At 45.7% G+C, this 23,216-nt stretch overlaps 1 protein-coding gene across 4 annotated transcripts in view; it reads left to right on the forward strand.

The window, feature by feature from the left end:
- The window catches only part of LOC146833852 (2-5A-dependent ribonuclease-like), a 409,083-nt gene that overhangs the window by 40,961 nt on the left and 344,906 nt on the right, over positions 1-23,216 (forward strand). For all 4 annotated transcript variants that reach the window (XR_014960622.1, XM_085601751.1, XM_085601752.1 and 1 more), the window contains exon 2: positions 2,257-3,891. Coding sequence is in view for 3 of the 4 variants with exons in the window: in XM_085601751.1 (XP_085457877.1) it covers positions 2,376-3,891 (1,516 nt within the window). In the remaining variant the exon portion in view is untranslated. The remainder of the gene's footprint in view (positions 1-2,256; positions 3,892-23,216) is intronic.

Consider the following 23,216-nt stretch of genomic DNA (forward strand, 5'->3'; position numbering starts at 1 on the left):
TATCGCGCGTTATAAATTTATCTAACATAACATAACATAACTGGTATTAAAACTGTGAAACTTGTCAGAAGCACTGTCCGTGTGGTCAATTTTAACTAAGTTCAGCACTTGAAGTTGGTCTCCATCAGACACCTGGTTGGCACAAGTGTTGCACCTCAAAGTGTTGTATTTTGCAGGTTCCTGTCTGAGGTGGCATGATGGGAAAAATAATAATAGACTGGGAGGTGGCCCCAAGCAATTACCTGTGGCTGAGATTAATTCAAGCATTCTTTCCATCACTTTTTTGTTTTCCTCAGTGCAATGCCCTTAGTCCAACTGGTTTGCCAAGATGTCATTACCATGCTTACTGTGCCATAAATTTCAAGCTGCATCCTATTCATGAGGCCCAAAAAGGCCAAAACCGGCCTGGGGTTACTTGTGTTCCCATTCATAAGGGACCTGGCCTGGCACTTAAGTCTGGGCTGTTCCCATTGGAGCAGGATCAAAGCGGAGTTACTTATGGTTGGTTCCTGTTTGAGGTGGCTTGATGGGAGAAAAAACTACGGGCTATGCTGCTGCCCTAAGTTCTTACCAGTGGCTGAGATCAATTCAAGCACCTACCTATCACTTTGGTTCCATGGTGTGATGCTAAAGGTGTGGGGGTACGCCAAAACATGGGCCCTATACTCACTGTATCATTGGACTCCAGTTGTAGCCTACGAATGAGGCCCACTTAGGCCACGGACAGTCTATGGTTGCCTGTGTTCCTGTTCAGAGGGAACCTGGCCTGGTAGTTTGACCTGGACTGTTGTTTTTGGAGCAGGATCAAGGCTGATTCGCCTATGTTTGGTTGCAGTCTGAGGTGGCATGTTGTAAAAAAAACGACGGAGCCTCATGCAGCCATAAGAAACTACCAGTTTCTTGGATAATTTAAAGAATTCCACCCATTACCTTAACTTCTAACCTCATCATTACCAGCTTATAGCACAACAAGTTTCTTGCTAAGGGAGGGATTGTTACAGATTCATGGGTATAACTAACAATCAGAAGACATGGAAGATGCTTCCATCTATCTCAATTTGTAGACCACCAGGGTCTAGTTGCATCTTCCCCCTAAAACGGGAACTTTAGGTCCTGTTGCAAAAGTGAAATGGCAGCTCCTGAAGTCCCTGGGCAGAGGGCACGCAAGATGGCAATGAAGGATAGAATGCTTTTGAGATAGATACCTTGAGATTTGGGGTAGATTGTAAGCTGGAGTGTGAATCTTTCCAACTTTGTGAAAGAGGCCTATGATTGGATTTGAAAAAGTTCTATGTTGCTGGAGCTGAACAAAAATTCTGTCTTTGTTGGGTTGAGCTCTACTAGACATCCTAATCTGGGTGAATGAGATGGAGTACGTGTGGTGATGGATGAAGCTGACAAATTGATTTTTCACATGCAGATCAGTGCCACCAGCTTACTGGAGTCTGCTGATTCTTCGAATGGCCCGAAGAAATGATAGCGGTTTAGCGTAGCGCTTTAAGATCACCAAAGAAATAATGGACCCTTGTATCATCATCTCACAGCTGGTGTGACCTAGAGTCTCTCATTTTAATTAATCGGTCCCTTTTGCAAAGGTAGTATGTTAATCATGACAAATATTGTTTGCAGTATTTATATTGGATTGGTAGTGTAGAACCTGAGATAAATGCCTGGAAACTGACTGAATCCTATACCCAAAACCCTGCTCCCAAGTTTTTCTTTTTTTCCTCTTTTTTGTTGGTCATTTAGCGGTGTTAAAGATGCTCGCCACAGAGTAGATCAGCTCTAACACAACTGTTAATCTCAATTTTTGTTTTCTTTGTGTCCATCCAGATTTTCAATGCATTGCGGATAGCATTAGGGTACGAAACCTAGTTCTACTGTGGTCTCAAGGTACAGAAAGTAAAATAAGAAAAACTGCATCAATGTGTGATATGTCTGAATCCACTGGTGGATGATTCACATGAATAGCTTCAATCTTAGATGCAGTTACTGGATTTGGGGGTTGGGAGACAGAATTAAAAACTGTGAACACTGTTGTGCATCACTATTTTGAACACGACAGTGCTGAACTGTTTCTGATGTTTTCAGAATGACATATATCAAATAATGAAGTGTATTATTGACTAGGTGCAACCAAAAGTGTTACTCTATTACATTAATTGTGGAAGAAAGTAGAGCAACATGGTTCTGACTTTATTGCTTATCTAATTACCCTTCTGCTTTAGAATTCATTGCACCATTTCTCTATTTCAGGGTGAGCCTTGGGTAGATAAAGCAGTTCGGCCTCTAAAGTACAGTTCAGCAGAAGAATCACTCCGACTATTCAGAAGTCACCATTAACGTCATCTACTGTCATGAACTAGGGGGAGGTGATGGAAACCTCTATGTTAACACCCTCCTCCCTGGGGGATCAGGAAATTATTACAGTAGCAGAAGAGATGCATAGTGCAGCCTCAGGCATCCAGTCTCAAACAGGATCTGAGTCACAAGCCAACACAACGCTTTATTCAGCGGGGTTAAGCAAATGCAGCTTGCTCTGGAAGGCTGTTATAGAAGGGAAGACCGACAAAGTGCGCCTGCTGTTGGAACAAGGTGCTGATCTTAATGCAAAAGATAAAAATGGATGGACCCCTCTGCTTCAAGCAGTGCAGCTCGAATGGGATGAGATTATTCATCTTTTGTTGGAAAGGGGTGCAGACCCATTAGTCAAAAAGAATAATGGTGCTACTCCATTCATTATTGCTGGGATTCTGGGAAATGTAGAATACCTGAAACTTTTTCTTTCCAGAGGAGCAAATATCAATGAGCAAGATGATTACGGCTTCACAGCTTTAATGGAAACCGCCTTAAATGGTCATGAGCAAGCAACCAAGTTCCTTTTAGGTGAGGGAGCAGATGTGAATGTGGTGCGGAGTGCAACTGATGAAGGAAAGTCCAGGAGCACTGGTGGACGGACAGCTCTTATGGATGCAGCAAAGAACGGGCATGGAAGCATAGTTAGTATGCTGCTGGCTAAAGGAGCCAATGTGAATCACCAGGACCTTCATGGACGAAGTGCATTGCTTCATGCCCTGCATAGTTCAGACCCCACTGTCATCAGTGTTCTTCTAGATTCTGGTGCAGAGATTAACATGAGAGACAGAGCTGGAAAAACAGCTCTTTTCCTGGCAGTGGAAAACAAAAGACCAGGTTTAGTAAAGGCTTTATTGAGCAAGTGTGGAGGTCAAGCTGATGTTCAGGATAACACCGGAAAGTCCGCATTGCAGGTGGCAGTCAAAAACAAAGATTATGAAACAGCCAAACTCTTGTTGGAAAATGGGGCTGACCCAAAAAATAAGCATTTAATCCGTGAAGCCCTGCCCTTGTATAATCCATTGTTGGTGAAGCTGCTTCTCGAGTATGGTGCAACTGTGGATCCAAATGACATGTCAACAAACTGGACTGTAGCCAGCAAATGCTGGGGGGAGAAACTGAAGGAACTCCATCATATGCAGCGTCCACTCAAAGGAAAACTGGCGATCTTTATCAAGGACGACTACAAGATTAAAAGTACTTCTGGGGTAGGAGTCTATCTAGGCATCTATGATGGTCATGAAGTAGCTGTGAAGATAACCCTGAAAGAAGGCGGGAATGAGAGATTCCTACAGGAGCAGCGGTGTCTGAATTATTTCCAAGGCAGAAGCCATACAATGAAGCTACTTGGAGCAGAAGAAGACGATGCCCGCCATTACTTGTGCCTTATGTTATGTGAAAATAGCATTGAGGGACATGAAGACATGCCTCTATTGAACACCAGAAACATCCTGAAGGATGTATTTCAGGCTCTTGAGGACTTACACCAATCAAACTTTGCCCACCAAGATGTATGTCCTGCCAACATTTTGATAGGTGAGTACTGTCTTCTCACTCTTGCAGTGAGTAAATGTGGTCTGGTGCGTTAGGTATTTCAGATGGAACCAAGGGATATGATTGATCTTATATAGTGTAATGTCTCTTAGATATTTTATTGATACAATGTTTTTTAACTTCTTTTTATCTTTGCATTTTTATGCGTTGAAATAATGTGAAATAAAGTATGTTTTGACTGACTGACTATCACCCTTGGTTGACCACAGGTACAATACAACATTGGGTGAATCACTTTTTGCAGTCTTGCTGCAAACAGTATTGTAACTAATCATTTAACATGTACTAAAAAGCGGTCTTTGTGACTGCCCCTTGCTCATGACTGTCTTCACTGTCTTAGCTCCCTTGGCCTGATTTTTTTGAGTTTGGCTTTCCTCACTATTCTTGTGTTTATACCACCCAGAGCAGCGTGCCAAACTTTGATTGGTTGACTTGTATATTTAAACTACTCATTTCAGGGGACTATTGTTCCTTTGATATGCTTCTATTGCATATCAGTTTTTGCACATACAAAAGGTATGGACTCTTCTCTTTTTTGCCTTTCTTGGTTGACTCCCTGCTCTTTATTTTCTCTCTCTGCATTAGTGGCCCCACTCCCTCTCCTTTGCCTTGCCTTGGTTCACTGTGCCTCCCGCTTGCCTCCCCTCCCGTCTCTGAGTCTGCAGCTTGAGCCTGCTTACAGGTGCTCTCCTGACCTTCCTTCTTTGCTGAAGCTGTGCGTTAACCAAAATAGTGTGGGGGAATTGGTTGCTGCACTACCAGGGTGTTGGGGCGCAGATCCATGTGGATGGATTATATTGGGTTAATGTCTTTGCTCATACCTGCTCTATGTTACTTTGTAAGGGTTGGTTTTCTTTCAAATGCCCTACCCATGCTGCGTGCCAGATACCTTACTTCATCCGCTTTCCTGAAGTAAGAATCTGGTACAGACAAAAGGGCAGTCCAGAACTAGAAATTCCCTTTTTTTGAATGGCAAAAACTGCAGTCTCACCCACCCTTCTCACTTCAGTCCACCCTCCAGGCACAGGAATGCAAGCAATACACTTTCACTATCTGGGGAACTACCCTCACTGTCCATGTTGTTCCAAGCTAAATCAGGAGCATCCAGAATGGATCCTAATGGATTCTGTCTCTCACACAGACACACAGAGTCCTAATACCATACATGTGTCACATGCTTACTGTACACGCACAGGAACTTGACATGTGCACAGAATGTCAGTGTCTGGTTCTCCGTTACAGATAACAGTGGACACTTACATGAGAGGGGTCAGTAGACAGCACCCTCTCTGACACATTTGTCTTTTATTTAATGCCAGTAGTGCAGAGGTACCCCAGCAGTGGATAGACCATTCATCAGTTTCTAGTGCCTGTTGAAACTGCCTTGTAGAGCACTATTTCATATGCTAAAAATGTTTCTTTCTGGGGGGCGCTAGGTGGCGAGAGACCAAGATTGCCGCACACAAGTAAGGCTCTCGCCAGCCGTGCGGATAAATATCTTTTAGTCCTATCCTGAGATGAATTCAGCGTTTTAATTCCAGCTGAATCGCTGCTGGAATCCCTGGAGGTCACATTGGTGAAGTGCGTCGTGCACCAGTGCTGCGATTCAAGCGGCTGAGAGCCGTATATCCCCACGCCTGATCCTGCGATTGGGGCCTGGAGCTGTGTGGCGGCGACAAGATTCAAGCAAGCCCGCGGCCTGACTCGGGAGCGTAGGCCCGGAGGCACCTGCAGCACGAGACACGGCCAACGGCGCCACTGCGATCTCGGAGGCCACAGTGACCCACAAGATTCCAGCAAGCCAGCGGCCTGAAGTGAGATAATGCGGAGGGGGAGAGAGCAACGCGCCTGCTGAGATTATTCCATCGGGTAGCCGCCCTTGAGAACCTGCCCCCGAGCCGATCTGAACTTTTGTGTGGGCTGGAGCCGGAACCTCGCAGAGTCTTGCCGGGCACCCAGGAGCTTACTAGAGGAGCGTGGGTTGTGGAAAGACTCCTGCTTTTACCGTGACGGCTGTGGTGCTGGGGGCTCTGTGCGGGGCAAAGGAGCCAAACATGTGTGCATACTGAAGCCCGGGGTGCTCGAGCGTGCCCTGTTACCTTAAGAGCACTAAATTTTTTGCCGCATACCTGGCCCAGAGGAAGTTGGACATTTTTGCCTGCCAACATATCCCAGAGGAGCGGAGCTGCGGGGCGCCATTTTCCCTAACTCTGCAGGACGAGCAATCACTGCCCACACACGGTGAGCCCAGGCCTGGCACGGGGAAAAGGTGCAGACTTCAAAGCCCATCTCCATACTGTCAGGTCGACTGGCTGTGCTAAACGACTACCCACTCTACCGCAGGTGCTAATGACAGACGCCGGGCCCTTCCCTTCCAACAAAATGAGATCGTGAGGTACAGATCGATGGCAGACATTTTGCAGCACGTCTCTGGCGCCCGGGCGCTCCTGCTTCCAAAGGGTCTGCGACCTGTTTCATTCCTGCCAAGAAGGCCTCCATCAAACTCCAGTGAACGCAATGGGTAGAACCGACACGAAACAAACTAAAATACCCTTCAAGTCATGCAAGCCGTCCAAACCTGGCTCCGCGGACCATGCGGACTCGGACACAGCGGAAAGCCAGGAAGAAGACTGGAATGCTCTACTGCTAAGCATGAAAAACAGTTTGACATCCATTGATGCGAAATTGGACAACATGAATGCGCGCTTGGACTCTGTGGTGCACAAACCAGACCACCATGACCAAAGGCTCAAGGAGTCGGAAACCAGAATCTCTGACCTGGAGGTTGGTACCACGGAGAAAAGGGAGCGGGTCTCGCAAATGGACAAACTCCTCAAGATTATCGCTGACAAAAATGAGGATTTGGAAGCCCGCTCTAGGCAAAACAATGTCTACATCCTAGGCCTTGCGGAGACGACCAACACAGGCCGCATGGAGGATTTCATTGAGCAGCTCCTGGTCGACCTGTTTGGGAGGAACTCTTTGTCAACTCACCTGATGGTAGAACGAGCACATAGGTCCCTGAATGCGCGACCACCTCCAGGTGCACCTCCACGCCCGGTGATAATCCGGTTCCTTAACTACCGGGATCGGGATACGGTCCTGCGCCTAGCCCGTGAGAAGAAGCAAGTCCACTACGAAAACACCACCCTCGCCTTCTATCCGGACTTCACACAAAATGTACAGGAGGCGAGGTGCAAATACGCCGCTGTCAAGAAGAAGCTGCAAGCTCAGGACATCCCATATGCGATGCTGTACCTAGCAAAGCTTCGCATTACTCACGAGAAAAGCAGCATTTTTTCCAAAATCCTCAGCAAGCGGAAGAATACCTGAAGCGTTGCCGCAGGATGTCCCCAACTGATACAGCCGCTCGCTCGCGTTCCAGATCCCAATCTCCAACGTCGGCTCCGGACTGATAATGGGCTGATCACTTAGTTGCTCGGATGGCTTGTTCTATTAGGACCTCCGATGCCATTTGATACTTGATGATAACCAGAGATCTTTTGCATATGAAGAGACTGACCAATGGTCCGCCCGGACACTCACCCTCCTCCCATGCATGCTGCTAGTCTGACGAAGACTTGGTGGCAAGTGGGCGCGACAAAGGAGGGGAGATGGCAAGTCGTGGGCCCCTAGTATCTTCCCCGTGTTTGTGAACCCCCATATAACTTTTTCTGAGCTGTATTGAAAGTTTGTTTTTTTAGGTTGTGTCTGCTCAGGGAGGGTGATAATGCCTGACAAGTCGGGGATGTCGGTGTGGGAGGGGGGAGGTGGGCCTTGCCCTGTAATGTCTGATTTAGTTCAACATTCCAGTCTTCACAGTACGAGAGTTATAAAAACCTATTTATGGTGGGGAAATGACGGATACTCCAGACACCAATAACAAGATGCTCATCCTATCATGGAACGTCCGGGTATTAAATAACCCACGGAAGAAGAGGCAGGTCATAGGCTACCTAGAGAGACACCACATAGCCCTACTGCAGGAAACCCACCTTAACCCCACGACCACGCCTCTGTTTGCTGCAAGATGGGCTTCCCACCGCTGCTTTTCGTCCTATTCCACGTACTCCAGGGGGGTTGCCATCCTTATCAGACGTAATGTGGCTTTTGTTCTGTGAGGGACTGAGGTAGACCCTCAGGATAGATATGTTAATGTTAATGTTAATTTAATTTATATAGCGCGGCTGCTACCCGGAGGTGTCCTGGCGCTTTGTAAATACAGAATCCGTGAGCGAACAACAATGGAGCGCTAGAGAGTAAAAAGCCAGGTTTTGAGGGCCTTCCGGAACATAAGATGATTATCAATCGATCTTAAGCGAAGGGGTAAATCATTCCAAAGTTTGGGGGCTGCAAAGGTGAAGCGCTTGCCGCCCCAAGTAGCCTTACGAATGAAGGGGACCGTAGCCAATTTGGCTTCAGAAGAGCGTAAAGATCTAGCAGGGGAATACCAAGTGATGTTTTGTTGAAGGTGTTGTGGGCCCAGTTTATATAGAGCTCTGTGGACTATGCACAGAGATTTAAATTGAATTCTGCGCCTGACCGGGAGCCAATGAAGCTCTTTGATTTTATCCTTAATGGGCGCAAATTTGGGAGTCTGGGTCAGGAGTCTTGCTGCTGTATTCTGGACCCGCTGTAATTTCCCTAACAGGCCTTCTTGTAAGTTTAGATAAATGCTGTTACAATAATCCAATTTAGGCATAACAAGAGATGTAATGACCGTCTGTTGGCAGGATTTGGGGAGGTAGGGGAGCAACTTCCTGCAAGTCCTAAGCAGATGGGAAGTGGAAGAAACAATGGTATTGATTTGGTCCTTAAAAGACAATTTATCATCAAGATAAATGCCTAAATTTTTTACTTTGGATGTAGGTTCTGGTAGTAAGCCCATGTTATCTGGCCACCAAGATGGATTCCAAAAAAACGGGTTGTTGCCAAAGACAACAACCTCAGTCTTATCAGTGTTCAACTTAAGACTGTTATCAGCCATCCAGGAGCCTACCGCCGCGATGCACTCCTTGAAGCGAAGAGGGGCAGAAGCAACATTCTGGGGTGAGAGAGAAACCACGATCTGTGTATCGTCTGCATATGACGTAAGGGAGAAACCAAATGACTTGATCAGTGGGGCAAGTGAGGTGACATAAACATTAAACAGCGTGGGGCTGATGGAGGAGCCCTGTGGCACCCCACAAGGAAGCCTAAATGGCTTAGACGTAAATTTTCCCAGGGCAACTGAGCTTACTCTCCCCGCTAAAAAGGATGAGAGCAGCTCCAATGCTGAGCCTCCGACACCGATCTCATGCAGTCTAGCAAGAAGAGTGGCATGATTCACGGTGTCGAAGGCTGCAGAGAGGTCAAGCATAATAAGTGCTGCGTGACCACCCTGGTCTAAGGAGGTTTTAATTTCTTCCGTTGATTTTAGCAGGGCCGTTTCTGTACTGTGAGCACTTCGAAAGCCGTATTGAGTGGGGTCAAGGAGATTGTTCGTGCCCAAGAAGGTGCTCAATTGGCTGTTAATGGCCTTCTCCAGTATTTTTGCCGGTAGGGGAAGACGGGAAATTGGCCTAAAATTGTTGGGATTGCCTGGGTCAAGCGAGGGTTTCTTTAGAAGGGGAACTATGGATGCTATTTTCCATATTGATGGAAAGATACCAGTTTGTAAGCAGTTATTGAAAATATCTGTAAGGGCTACGGCAGTTGGCTGAAGAGCCATTTTAATAAAGGCAACAGGACTGGGGTCCAAAGGGGAGCCAGACTTGGCATTAGTGATAAGCTTCATAATTTCTGTGGTGGTCATGGGGGCAAAGGACATAAGTGTAGGGCTGTTTAATTCAGCAGCTGCTGAAAAAGTAGAGCCAAGGGAGACTGGTACGGATATATCATTAGTGAAAGGGGAAAAGGAATTGAAGATGTGGCTAACTTTATTAAAGAAAAACTCGGCTATGCTTGATCTGGGGGCGACTAGCTTCACAAGACGTCACAATTGCTAATTATTATGGTCCCAATGTAGACGACCCACTGTCCCTAAATCTGCTATGGAGTAAGATCCAGTCTCTTGGCTCCACTTACCTGCTATGGGGGGGACGTTAATAGGACGATGTGCCCAATGATGAACAGATCCCAAGCTACTGCATCCCATTATATGGCCACTCAAAAACTGCTAGCAGTCCTGGTGACCACCAACTATCTCCTTGACACATGGCGTTACAAGCATCCTTCACAAAAAGAAGGTACACATTTCTCTGCAGTCCACTCTACATGGTCCAGGCTTGACTACCTGTTCGTCTCAGTGGGTATGGCGCACTGGGTAGATAACGTCACCCACCTAGCACGTACATACTCGGACCACTCGCCCGTCAAATTGGTGTTAACACCCCCAGTGGACCAGACCCTTTATGCCAGATGGCATCTTAACCCCACGCACCTCCTAGACATGGTCTTTAGGACTGAGCTTGAACAGGAAATTCAAGACTTTTTCGTGAACAACTTTGAGTCAGTACCTAGCCTTACTACGGGTTGGAGGCTTTTAAGGTTACGGTCAGGGGACGGTGTATTTCTAAAGGCGGGGGGATACTTAAGGATATCCGAAGGGAACTCAGTCAGCTGGAAGGTGACATCAAAATACTTGAGAGAGACCTTGCTACCATGGAGGAGGGGGAGGAGACCAGTGCCAAACTGTGTGACAAGTTGACAGAGTATACAACCGCAGCGGGATGAGAATATAAATTTTGAGGGAAATATCATGTAGCGAGAGTGTATGGAGAAGAGGATCGCCCGGGGAAGGTCCTGGCAAATTTAGTTCGCCCACCCAAATTCTCCAACTATGTAGCCGAGATCCAGGACTCGGAGGGGGAGATTCACAGGAACCTCCCAGATCAATTGCATACATTCGTGAAGTTCTACAAAGCATTATACACCTCACAGAGGGGGCAGCCGCTTGACCTCCCACAGTACTTTGAAGATACGGCCTTAGCATGGCTTGGTAATACCCAGCTGGAATTCTTGAGTGCCGAATTAGGGATAGACGAAATTACAGAGGCCATAATGCAAATGAAGTCAGGGCAAACACCAGGGTCGGACGGCCTCCCTTTAGAATTTTACAAAGCTTACATGACACAATTGCCCCCCATATTGAAAGAGGTCTTTAATGAAGCCAGAGAAGAGGGTTCCCTCCCGAGAACCATGAGAGAAGCGCAAATAGTCTCAGTACTCAAACCAGACAAGCCCCCACTCCACTGCGAATCCTATCGCTCCCTTTCGCTGCTAAATTGCGATACAAAAATACTTGCGAAGGTACTCTCCAACCGCCTTAATCTCCTGATGGAGCGGCTAGTCCTGCCCGACCAATCTGGGTTCATCCCTAATAGTGCAACATCACACAACCTTATAACACTATTGGTCGTCCTGCAAGACATAGATCACAATAGCTCTGCGGTGGCGGTGTTTCTTGATGCCACCAAGGCCGTTGATTCGATGGAGTGGGACTACTTTGTTGGCACCCTATGGTATATGGGAATGCCCTCTGCTTTTCTGGGCTGGGTGGTGTTGTACAGGCATCCGATTGCCACAGTGCTGCTGAACGGTGCCTGATCCACTAGTTTTGCCATCTCTAGAGGCACAAGGTAGAGCTGCCCCCTCTCCCCCATTTTGTTTGCCCTAGCAATAGAACCCCTGGCTGCGAAAATTAGACCGCATCATAAAGAAAAGGCACTGGTGTATCCCTCTAGACAGCTTATAGTTTCGCTCTATGCAGACGATATTACACTATACATCAAAAACCCCCAGGACAATCTTAATCCTGTTTTGCGAGAAATAACCAAATTTGGCGCTTTTTAAGGTATCCATATTAACTGGGCCAAGTCTGCGGTATTCCCATTAACAGATTTGACTAAGCCGCACCAATTAGACTATCCCTTAGTCTGGAAATGTGATAGATGTTAAATATCTGGGAATCCGCATTACTAGAGATAAAGAGGAGCTGATGCGCAATAATTACGGAGCTACAATAGATAAAGTGACGGACACCATTACCCGGTGGCTGACATTGCCCCTTTCGATGGCCGGGAGAGTCTCGCTAGTTAAAATGGTTCTCTTACCAACATTTCTATATCTTTTTATTAATATCCCATACAACCCCGGGGGGAGGGGTTTAAGACACTAAAATGCAAGTCACCCGGCTTATTTGGGGGGGGAGGCAGGCGCGGCTTAGCTTCACCATGCTGATGCTGCCCTACTCCCTAGGGGGGTTCGATGTCCCCAATTTTGAATACTATTACTACTGTGCCCAGGCACACTTCACAGTGTATTGGTTTCTCCCGCCTCCCTTTATGCCGCATTTAGTGGTAGAAGATGGCCTTATGGCCCCTGTCCCAACCTCGGACTACCTGTTTACGTTAGGAGGGAGCGGGGAACGAGATTCGTCCACAGTTGACTGCACCAATATGGCCTGAAGAAAGATTACAGCCAAACTAGAGGTCCCAATGATGTATTCCCCTAAAATGCCCTTGGTACACCACCCATCATTCTAGGTTACCTATGAGGGGTTATGCCACCGGATGTTAGAAAAACTCAAATACACTACATGGGGAGACCTCTATATAGGAGGCACTTTCCGAATCGGGGTGCAATTTTAGCACTCATGATCCTACTACCATGGACCTATTCATGAACATTAGACTTAGGCAAAGTGTGAAGGCTGTCACCCCAACATTCCCCTTAGAACCACTCACCTTGCCACCGCCACATGCGATTTTGCAACCAAAACCCCCTAGCCATGTCATCTCGCTTCTGTACAAACACACACAAAAGGCACTATTACCTTACACCCCAATTGCCCGGGCAGAATGGGACAAAGACCTAGAGACACCCATAACAGATGAGCAGTGGGAATTCAGCTGCACACAGACAGAAGCTCTCACCGCTAGCAGTCGGCTGCAACTTATTCATTATAAGTTCCTGCATAGATTATACTACACCCCTGCTAAACTCCACAAATTTAAGTTACGGGAGAAGGACAGGTGTGCGCGGTGTGGAAGGGGAGGGGCGGACTTTTATCACTTAGCATGGCAATGCCAACAGATATATGACTACTGGTTACAGGTATTCGAGGGCATGTCACGTATGCTAGAAACAACTACAGCCGACCCCATTGATAGCACTGCTGGGCTGCACCCAAGCCATAGTTACGATACATAAAAAGTTTCTTGCGCTGGGATTCCTCATAGCTAAGCACAGAGTAGCTTGCAAATGGGGATGGGGACGTGCCCCCAAATTTAAGGACTGGATGCAGGATTTGACTACCTGGTAGGAACAATCGTTATGTTATGCCGAGCTGCTTCCATTATCGTCATGGCTGAAAGACATATGGGGCCCACTAACCTCATACCTCCTCTCTCAGAGGGCTGCTGAGGATGCAGAAGAGGACGGGGCGGTTGACCGACCGCGGTCTGAGAGGTGAAGCACCCTACTCTCCTTCCCCCCCCCAGGATGTAGCGGGGAGTACGCAATCTTGGAGACTGGCATACAGGGAGTTGTGTGATAATGTTGGGAAGTGTGGTTTCTGTCCTATATGTGCGGGGCTTCAGCGGTTCCTATCCCTCTATGGTGGGACATTCCTCATGAGTGCTGGGTGTTTCATTCCTCTGGACTGAAGACTTGGTTGTGATGTAACTCATGCTTTTTAAGACAGTACAGGCTTACGGAGTTGGGTGGGGGTGTTTCTGGTTGTTTTGAGTTCATTTGTTACCCCTGTGGGGACGGTTTGATAAATACTGAAACCTCATTGTCTGCATAATAATAACTCTGTTCAGTAAAACTTGACAGTACAATAAAGACATTTAAAAAAAATAAAAAATGTTTCTTTCTGTAGTTGTGCTCCCTCATAATGCCTGCCACCTGAAAATGCCTCCTCTACATTCCTAAACCCCTACACGAAAAATGTACCGACTTAAAAAGTCTGACTGTTCTCTCTCCATGTTTTTTTTTCAAATGACCATTGCCTTACTGTCCATCCTCTGCATGCCTCACAGTACAGCCTACTCTTGTCATCTCCTCTAGTCTTCATGTTAAGCTCACCAGTTATTTTTCATTTATCTTTAATTGTATTTTCAAACTTCAATACCTAACCAGTTCTTGTAAGGTTGAAACAAAAGTTCCAACTTTAAAAGAAGTGCAAAATGTAAATAAAATCACAAAGGCGGTTAATTATACTGTATAATAAATTCATATGATCATAGGTGTACATACAGTTCCTCACCAGCAGGCCACCATCCCTGGGAGAGCCTGTCATTCCCAATGGGCTTGCAAATTGCGAGAGGCTCATTAATATTCATGACCATCGCAATATGCGACCCCATTGGGAATCGCAAACCGTGTTAAACACACTGTTGTACATGCCAAATAGCGCCTCGCAAATTGCGAGTCGCAATGCGACGCAATTTGCAAGGCACCATTTGGCAGGTCGTACATCTGGCCCACTGTCTCTTCAGTCTCCTAAGTGCTTTTTCCCAATCACCTACCCTAAAAGTGTTGGGGATACCATCCATGACACTATTTTCCAGTAATACCGTCTTGCCTTCATGTAGCTGCCAGAAATGTCAAGCTATTGGGTATGTGTTATCTCTGTTATTAATAAGTCTAAGATGTTGTAGCATCCTCTTGTGTATGGGTAATTTGGTGTTCTCAATGCACTTTATCTGGCAAGGGCAATTTCGCCTCTATACCACAAAATCATTCTACCACCCACACTGTTTTCTAATAAGCTTAACTGTATTTGTTGATGGGCTCACCTACTATGAAATTCATGCCATGTTTACAAGGCATACACTTGAAGCATTTGTGGAACCCACACTACTTCCTAAGCCAGAAGGTACATTCCATTCTTCTAAGGTCACTGTGTACCAACCTATCCTTCCTGGATGGAGGCTACCTTCAGTTCATTAGAGATTTATTATTTAGTTAGTTACCTAACACAGAGTCAGATTTTAATAATGGCCAATGTTTTTTCAATATGTGTCTCAGTGACTTGTGTTCTGTGCTATAAGTAGTTATTAATCTCAGGGTATCTCCACGAGTAATTGCTTCTTTTTTCCTTTGGGTTATAGAAGTTCAAAACAATATGTCCCCTCTTTTCTTATTTTTAACGCTCTTAACAGATTGACTTAACGTGTCCACCAAGATTTATGAATCTCTTTCTAGTTTATCAGACCTGGATGCCATGTAGTTGGCCACCATGCTACTATTTCTTCTAGTTCTACAGAGCTCTCCATATGGTATGGGGGGGGGGAGAGGGTGTGTGTGTGTGTGTGTACACACACACGTGTCTCATTCTATTTATACATCTTTCTATATATCTCTCTCTATATATATATAGATAGATATCTCTTTCTCTCTCTATATATATCGATATATTACCTACTGGCGGTCGCCAGTAGGTAGTTATAGTTAGGACCAAGTTTCCATAGGAAGAGATTTTTTTGTTTTGCTTTTAACTTTGGCGTCGTTTGATGAATCTTCATGAAATGTTCCAAAAGAATTCTTTTTTCATACCCGCTCCTATGTTGAAAGTTTGGGGGTGATTCGTCAGGGGGGGCCGAGAAAAAAGGAGAGTCCCAAAACGTATTTTCTCTATGTTAATTTCCATAGGAAACTTTAGACAAGGCTACAGGTCGAACGATTGAACAGAATTATCCCAAATTTGGCAGAGAGAAGGGTCTTGGTCTAGAAAGCACGCTTTTCTTTATTTGGTGTAAATCCGTTCAGTAGTTTTGGAGAAATATCTAAATTCTGCCTTCTGAGGTGTTACGAGCATGAGCTTGCTGCTTATTGGCTGCGAGCGGTGTGAGCGGTTGCAATTAGGAAGTGTTGGTCAGCCATTTTGTGATTCCATTGAAGCGAGTAAGGGGAAAAAAGGGCAAAAAGAGTAGGAAAGAGGGGAGTAGGAGCGCTGTGAGGTCTGTAAGGTCTGTGGGGTGGTTAGGGTGTGCTACACAGGGAGTGTGAAGCGATGTATTCACCCCTACCGGTGTGAAAGTGCTGTTTTGCCCAGAGTGAGATGGTGCTGAGGTGAGGTGCCGGTACACTCTGGGATGAAACCGTGAGCTGATGGCTGTAAACTGATGTGCTGTGGGCGCTGTAGGATACTGGCCGCTGTAGCATAGCTTTACAAGTAGTGTTAGTATGGGTTTAGAGTATAGCAGTGTGAGCTCTGTAGGGTGGTTAGGGTGTGCTATACAGGGAGTGTGAAGTGAAGTATTCACCCCTAGCGGTGTGAAGTGCTTTTTTGAGCAGAGTGAGATGGTGCTGATGTGAGGCGCCAGTACACTCGGGGATGAAACCGTGAGTGGATTGCTGTAAACTGATGTGCTCTGGGCGCTGTTGCATACTGGCCGCTGTAGCATAGCTGTGCAAGTTGTGTTAGTATGGGTTTAGACTATAGCGGGAGTGGGAAGCAGTCTACTGACCCCTACCGGTCTGAAGACTCGAATGGAATGTTTTAGCAAGCAGGAATAAAGAAATAATCGTGAAGAATATAATGCAGAATGTTGCAATGCCACAGAAGACAAATGGTGAATTCAGGTGTGTTTAAGAAAGTGGCTGTGTGGGATAAAGCGATGGAGTCTGCAAGTTATATAAAAAGTGTCTTTATGGAAGTGCCATAAATGGAACCACTGGTCCAAGAGCTAAGGCATCCAGCTGAGGCAAACTCCAACCGCTTCTGCTGTATTCAAACCTAAGCTCCTGCATCAGTCATTCCTTCCACATTACATGTTACAGTTCCATGTGACATAACCAATACCTATTAGACATGAATGACTATAAATTGTAGAATGAAAATAGAGGTAGGATACGATTACCACACTGTGCCAACCAGTCCCTAAACAATGCCGTGTTTTTTTATCTTGATCGCCAGCTTGTGAGCAGAGGCTGAGGATGAGCTAATTTGTGTGAAAGGGCTTCGTGGGTAACAGGCAGGCAGAGAGACGTGTGCACAAAGAATAGATATGGTTTCAAAATGGATGTCGGGTTTAGGCTAATTTAGCAAGTAAATAGCGTTTTTGCATAGGCCATACATCATCCATCCCTGGTTAGTGTGGAGACGTAAGGGCCAATAATGAAAACAGAGTTCAAATGCCTAAGCATACTTAGAAAGTTATTATATGAAAATAGTTCAATTGAAGTGCATAAAAAAATTAAATAGGAAAAAGTTGGAATAAATCAATCCTAGACTAAAGTGAATTTCTTACAAGTCTTGGAGATTGCAGTCCGGAAGTTCTACAGCGGCTTGAAATGCGTAATATTCCAAGAGGTGATTGTTGCCATCGTCTGAGAAAATCGAAGCGATCCAATTCATATCCTCGAAGGGACAGTAATGCTCCTCGAATGTTGAAGCGGCAATTTGAATTGGCTGGCAATCTGCAATGTTGTCAAAGGTCGCATGTTGCAGGAGATCTTTCGCGGCTGCGCAGAAATCCCATTCCGCCAGGATACCTTTTTGCGTTGCATCCACCATTGCTCCACTGCCCGAACAATCAAGTTCATAGTTTTCAAGATACTCCATTACCTGCTGGATATCGGGGGCATTTGCTGGGATGTTGGCAAGGCATAGATCCATTCGCCAGTCGATTGGGCAAGTTTTGCAAATAAATGTCATGTTGTAGCTGGCTCCGATGATAGATAGAGGCAGGCAGCTGAAAAGTTGTTCCATTTTTTTCACGGTATTGATGTAACTTCCCGTAGAGGCGTATTCTGTCAGAGATGCTTGTTACCACAGGAAGCGTAGCCATTTTTAACAAGCTAAAATAGTAGTAGGATGGCCGCAAACAGAGCGAGAATTATGGGCACTGTTGCTGTTATTCCAGAGATGATCGAATGAATGAAGTCTGGTATTAGTCTAAAAACAGGTTGAAAGCCTGTGAGAAGTCCGGGGGAGACAATGTTAAAGTGTGACAGACCTTAAATGTCAAATGTGTTGAAAATTGTGTAACAATTCACGAAGTGTAATGGGAGGTTCGTATTTAAAAGGGAGTGTATTTTACTTGAAGTTCGTGCTATCTGCAGTCTATAAATTACTTTTGGAGAAGTGAGGGACACTTCTGTTTGAAACAAAAGAGCTTTCAGTTTACTCCGTTTAATAAAATCTGTTTTCAAAGTAGGTATTGAAGTCCAAGTTGAACTTTGGGAGTTACTTTGTGTGGGTGGGAATAGAGATTGCCAGAGGAAGTTATCCGGTTTGAAACAGTAAGGACATACGGTATGCCAGCTCATATTGCTTAGCAGTCCATGTTATTAAGAACCAGATAACGGCCGTTGGAAAGCTGTGTGAATGTTGGTCTGATTGTGGGAGTTGGCGTGCTTTTAAGAAAGCATGCAAGATTGGGGGCTGTAAGCTTAGAAGCGTCATGCAGTTGGACATTCTTGCATAGTAATGAATGATTGCCATTGTGGTCTCACTTTTCACCTGTGAGAAAAACTTTGATATCTTTTTTTAAGACTGCGATATGTAAATGGGAGAAACCACTGCTCGTGAATAAACATGCTATCTTATATAATCACATACAACATGGCAAACAACATGTACACCTAGCAGACACAACGACACTACGTACTGTGGGAACCGTGGCTAGCCATGTACACAAACCAAACATAGCACCTCTGCCACACAATGTAGAATGCGGGGAGAGATGGGAGCAAAGTATGTGCGAAGGTGGGAAGTGATTCTCGATTATAAAAGTATACAATGCAAAGTGTTGAGGGGATGTCCCGGGCAGACTTGAGTATGCAGAGCACAGACATGTGCATGTCAACATACACTGATGGTCTATTGAGTGAAGTGAACAGTGGACGCAACCATGATAGTACAGTCAGTAGAGAAGATTACGAAAACATAGCGCGTACGTGGCCCCTCCCCCCCAATCTTTAGCGTAGTGGGCTGGCTCGGCGTACGCAAGGCTAGCGTAGGGGTATGAATAAAAGGCACGTTTCGCTGGGTGTGGTTCTCTTCCGGAAAGGCGAACATGTCTGTCAGGTCTGCGCAGCTTACACCGCCATGAGGCTGATGCTGTGAACGAAGGCGGCCACGGGAATAATGCTCTCAGCCTGCTGCTACCCAGAAACCGTCATGGCCGCTGCGACGCACACATGCCCCACAGTTGACCTTTCGACACCGTCGTATGTGAAAGAGGGCCCATCACGTGCCGGCGGAAGCTCCTGGGCCGAGGTCTGCAAGCAGGGAAGGCTCCTGAGATCAACGCTGGCTACCGCGACACAGGCAGACAGCGCCCAGCCTGAGGCCCAGCACTGTGGAGTGCTCTGTATACTACTAACACAGTAGTCCAACAGGTACCAACAGTGGAACGGTGTCTTGATCCCACAATGGACAATATTAGAACTGCATCTGAGAGTGCAGATGAAGGTACTCCTTTCGACCAGCTGTAACCAACTCTAGGTCCCAACAGTGGAACGGTGTCTTGATCCTACAATGGATGATGTTAGAACTACATCTAAAAGTGGAGATGAAGGTACTCCCTTCGACCAGGTGCAAGCAACTCTAAGTCCCAACAGTGGAACGGTGTCTTGATCCCAGAATGGATGATGTCCGATATTACCTGCTGCTTGGTCTTCACAGAACTCCCTCCGTTGAGGTGCATCAGACTCTGTGCTTCCGTAGCTAATTGCTGCACATGATCATTGGGCTTGGCTGACTGCAGTCGGTGGAGTACACCGCGGTACAGCAGGTCCGAACAGTGGAACGTGGTCTTGATCCCAGAATGGACGATGTTAGAACTGCATCTGAGAGTGCAGATGAAGGTACTCCCTTCGACCAGGTGTAACCAACTCTAGGTCCCAACAGTGGAATGGTATCTTGATCCCAGAATGGATGATGTCCGATATTACCTGCTGCTTGTTGGTTTTCACAGAAGTCCCTCTGTTGACGTGCATCAGACTCTGTGCTTCCGTAGCTAAGTGCTGCACATGATCATTGGGCTTGGCTGACTGCAGTCGCTGGAGTACACCGCGGTACAGCAGGTCCGAAGAGTGAAACGGGGTCTTGATCCCACAATGTACGATGTTAGAACTGCATCTGAGAGTGGAGAGGAAGGTACTCCCTGCGTCCAGGTGCAAGCAACTCAAGGTCCCAACAGTGGAACGGTGTCTTGATCCCAGAATGGACAATGTCCGATATTACTTGCTGCTTGGTTTTGACAGAACTCCCTCCGCTGAGGTACATCAGACTCTGTGCTTCCGTAGCTAACTGCTGCACATGATTATTGGGCTTTGCTGACTGCAGTCGGTGGAGTACACCGTGGTACAGCAGGTCAGAACAGTGAAACGGGGTCTTGATTCTGTGATTGAGGATGTCAGAAGTTAAAGTTTGTGATGATTTGTGTATACTCCCTCCGATCAGGTGCAACCAACTGCGTGCTTCCGAATCCAACGGCACGTGGCTGTGAGGCGTTAATGATCACTGCCTCTGGCCTACACTGCGGTCAGCAGGGCTCACAATTCAGATCAAGTGGTGATTGTTTAATTACAGAATCCAGTAGGCAACTAACTACGTCTATTGAAATATACACAATAGCCTTTTAGTATAATTGCTTGAAGAAGTTTTTTAAGATGACTTCTAGGTCTAGTACAATGACCAAATTATTCTTGTTAGTGGTAAAGAACACTGAATAACAGTGTACACAGTGGACAGCAGAGATCGCAATTTGAATTGTTTTGATTTATTTATTGCAGAGTTTTGTGTAATTTCTGTTGTATTTAATGAAGAGGAAGTGAGAAAAAGTATTCATGGAAGACTGTGCTCACTGCTGCCTTCAATTAACACTGCAGACAGCAGTGTTCACAATTCAGATCGAGTCGCTATTGTAGATGATGCAGTCCTGTAGGCAAAAGACATTGCTCCAGTACGCTCTGTCCGCACCACGCATACGCATCATCACAGGGTTCGCACACGGTTTTTTGTTGCTTTGCGTACGGCAAACTGGGCAGCTCAAGTCAATGCCACTTGGCTGTGGGCCCTTGCTGACCGCTCTCTGGCCTACACTGCAGACAGTAGGGTTTACAATTCTGATCGAGTCGCAATTGCAGATGATGTAGTGTTGTAGGCGACAGACATTGCTCCAGTGTGCGGTGTCCGCCCCACGCATACGCATCATCACAGGGGCCGCACACGGTTTTTGTTGCTTTGGTAATGGCAAACAGGACAGCTCAAGTCAATGCCATGTGGATGTGGGCCCTTGCTGACCGCTCTCTGGCCTACACTGCAGACAGCAGTGTTTACAATTCTGATTGAGTCGCTATTGCAGATGATGAAGTGTTGTAGGCAACAGACATTGCTCCTAGTATGGCCCGCCCGCAGCAAGCATCATCGCTTGGTGTGCACATGCTGAATGCTTTTGATGTGGCTATCGAAGTGCACTAGACCTGATGGACCCTTTATGATACAATCTTTTTGTGTATTATTTCAGATCTACTGCCTGTATCTTAGTATACCACAAGTTATGTTTTTTTTCCTGATAGAATCTTTTCTGTATTATTTCACCTCTAGTGTCCCTACCTTACTGCAGCACAAACTATTGACCCTTTTATTATTGAATCTCTGTGTGTGATCCAATGATTACTGTTGTAGTTGATGCTAGCAGCAACCATTCCCTGAGGGCTGGTTTACACTCACCCCACACGCATCCAGCACAGACGTCACTGGATATGTGACCCTGGTAATAAAAAGGAGTTGAGCGCTTGTGCCCGTACCCACTTCCACTATCTATCTGTGTCCGTGTGTTCATTATCTATGCTTGATACTGTTCCTGGGCCGTACCACATTACATTGTGCTGTGGACAGCGTATGCAACCATGTTACCTCTGGCTGTGGGGAAATGTTCTGTTATGTAGCTTTTAGATGCATGGCTATCACAGGTGGAAAGCTACTGTATAGTGCATGAATATTGATGCAGATGATGGTTGCATGTTGTGTGTAGTGTCAGATATGTGTACATAGTAAAAATCTTTCAAAAAAGCTCTGTAAGCAGAAGAGAAGTCTGTCATCAAACGCTTTAGAGAGAATGACTAAAATGGGTGGGGTCCTCCAACTGTTACAATGGGAAATGTTATGAGCCAATCAAATGCTTTTCTTAAAGGTCACATGGCAATCGCGCACCAAGCGTGTAAGGAGGCCGCACCCGATACGATTTTGAGAAAATATTACCATAATATAAGTTTATTACAGTTAGAAATATATAAATGTTAAAAATATTTTAGCTTATTGCTTGTTCTCATATACACTTTAAACTTATTTAGATATAGTTTTGAGACAAAAAAATGAGGGAATGGCGTTCCCGGTGCGACACCATACGTCTGTGACGTAACACAGGGCCTGGCAGCGTGCACTCGTTGCACATGCAAGGCGCAGCGGGCGTGACCCCATACGCACATGACCTAAGGCACGGCTTGGCACTGCGTACCCGTCGCATACCAAAGTAGTAGCTGGCCTGACCACATACGTATATGATGTTACGCGGGGCGCGGTACCACAAACCCGTCGGATACGAAATGCGCATCCTTTACGAATTTAGCAATATGGCGGATAGAATTCCCATGCTGATTGAGCTTGGTACACTAACGGTATGGGACATCAGTTTTCTAAAAAAAAAAAAACATATACATACTTTTTTTGAAGATATAAACCATTACATATTTTTCAAATAAAAAAAAAAAAGATAATAGAGTTACAAAATATTAGAAAAAAAATTAGGTTTTATAAAAATTAAAATATGAAATTAACATTTAAAAAACCTTTGAAATTCACTGAAAAAACCATAGGTTTCAGGGAAGTTATAGTTAGTTGGACATTGGACTCATATAAAACCAGAGAAATTCGCCCTTTATAGTTAGTTGAGCTAACTATAACTCGCGCGCCCGCAATGCACTGGTGATGACGTCACGTATTACATCACTCATGACATGGTCACCTATCTTTTTTCTGTGTTTTTTAATTATCATCCCATTCTCAACTTGGTGAAAACTGCAAATCTCACCACTCTTCCATCAATACCTTACACCAACAAAATCGCCACAAACAAGAGCCACATCTAACTCTAATGAAATGCACAGTATGCGTTCCCATGCAAAAGAAACACAAAAGCACCACTTCCCCATATTTTCAACGACCAGCCAAATCTGCAATGTGATCCAAAAAGCAGGCGATAAGCCGAGTTAGCAGTAACAAATTAACATCGACCTTTAACTGGTGTAAGGAGGTCGACTATCTACTTCGTTATTTCGACCCAACTCACAGCCACATCTAAAGA

The sequence above is a fragment of the Triturus cristatus genome, chromosome 4_2 (assembly GCF_964204655.1).
Source record: "Triturus cristatus chromosome 4_2, aTriCri1.1, whole genome shotgun sequence".
NCBI classification, from domain to species: domain Eukaryota; kingdom Metazoa; phylum Chordata; class Amphibia; order Caudata; family Salamandridae; genus Triturus; species Triturus cristatus.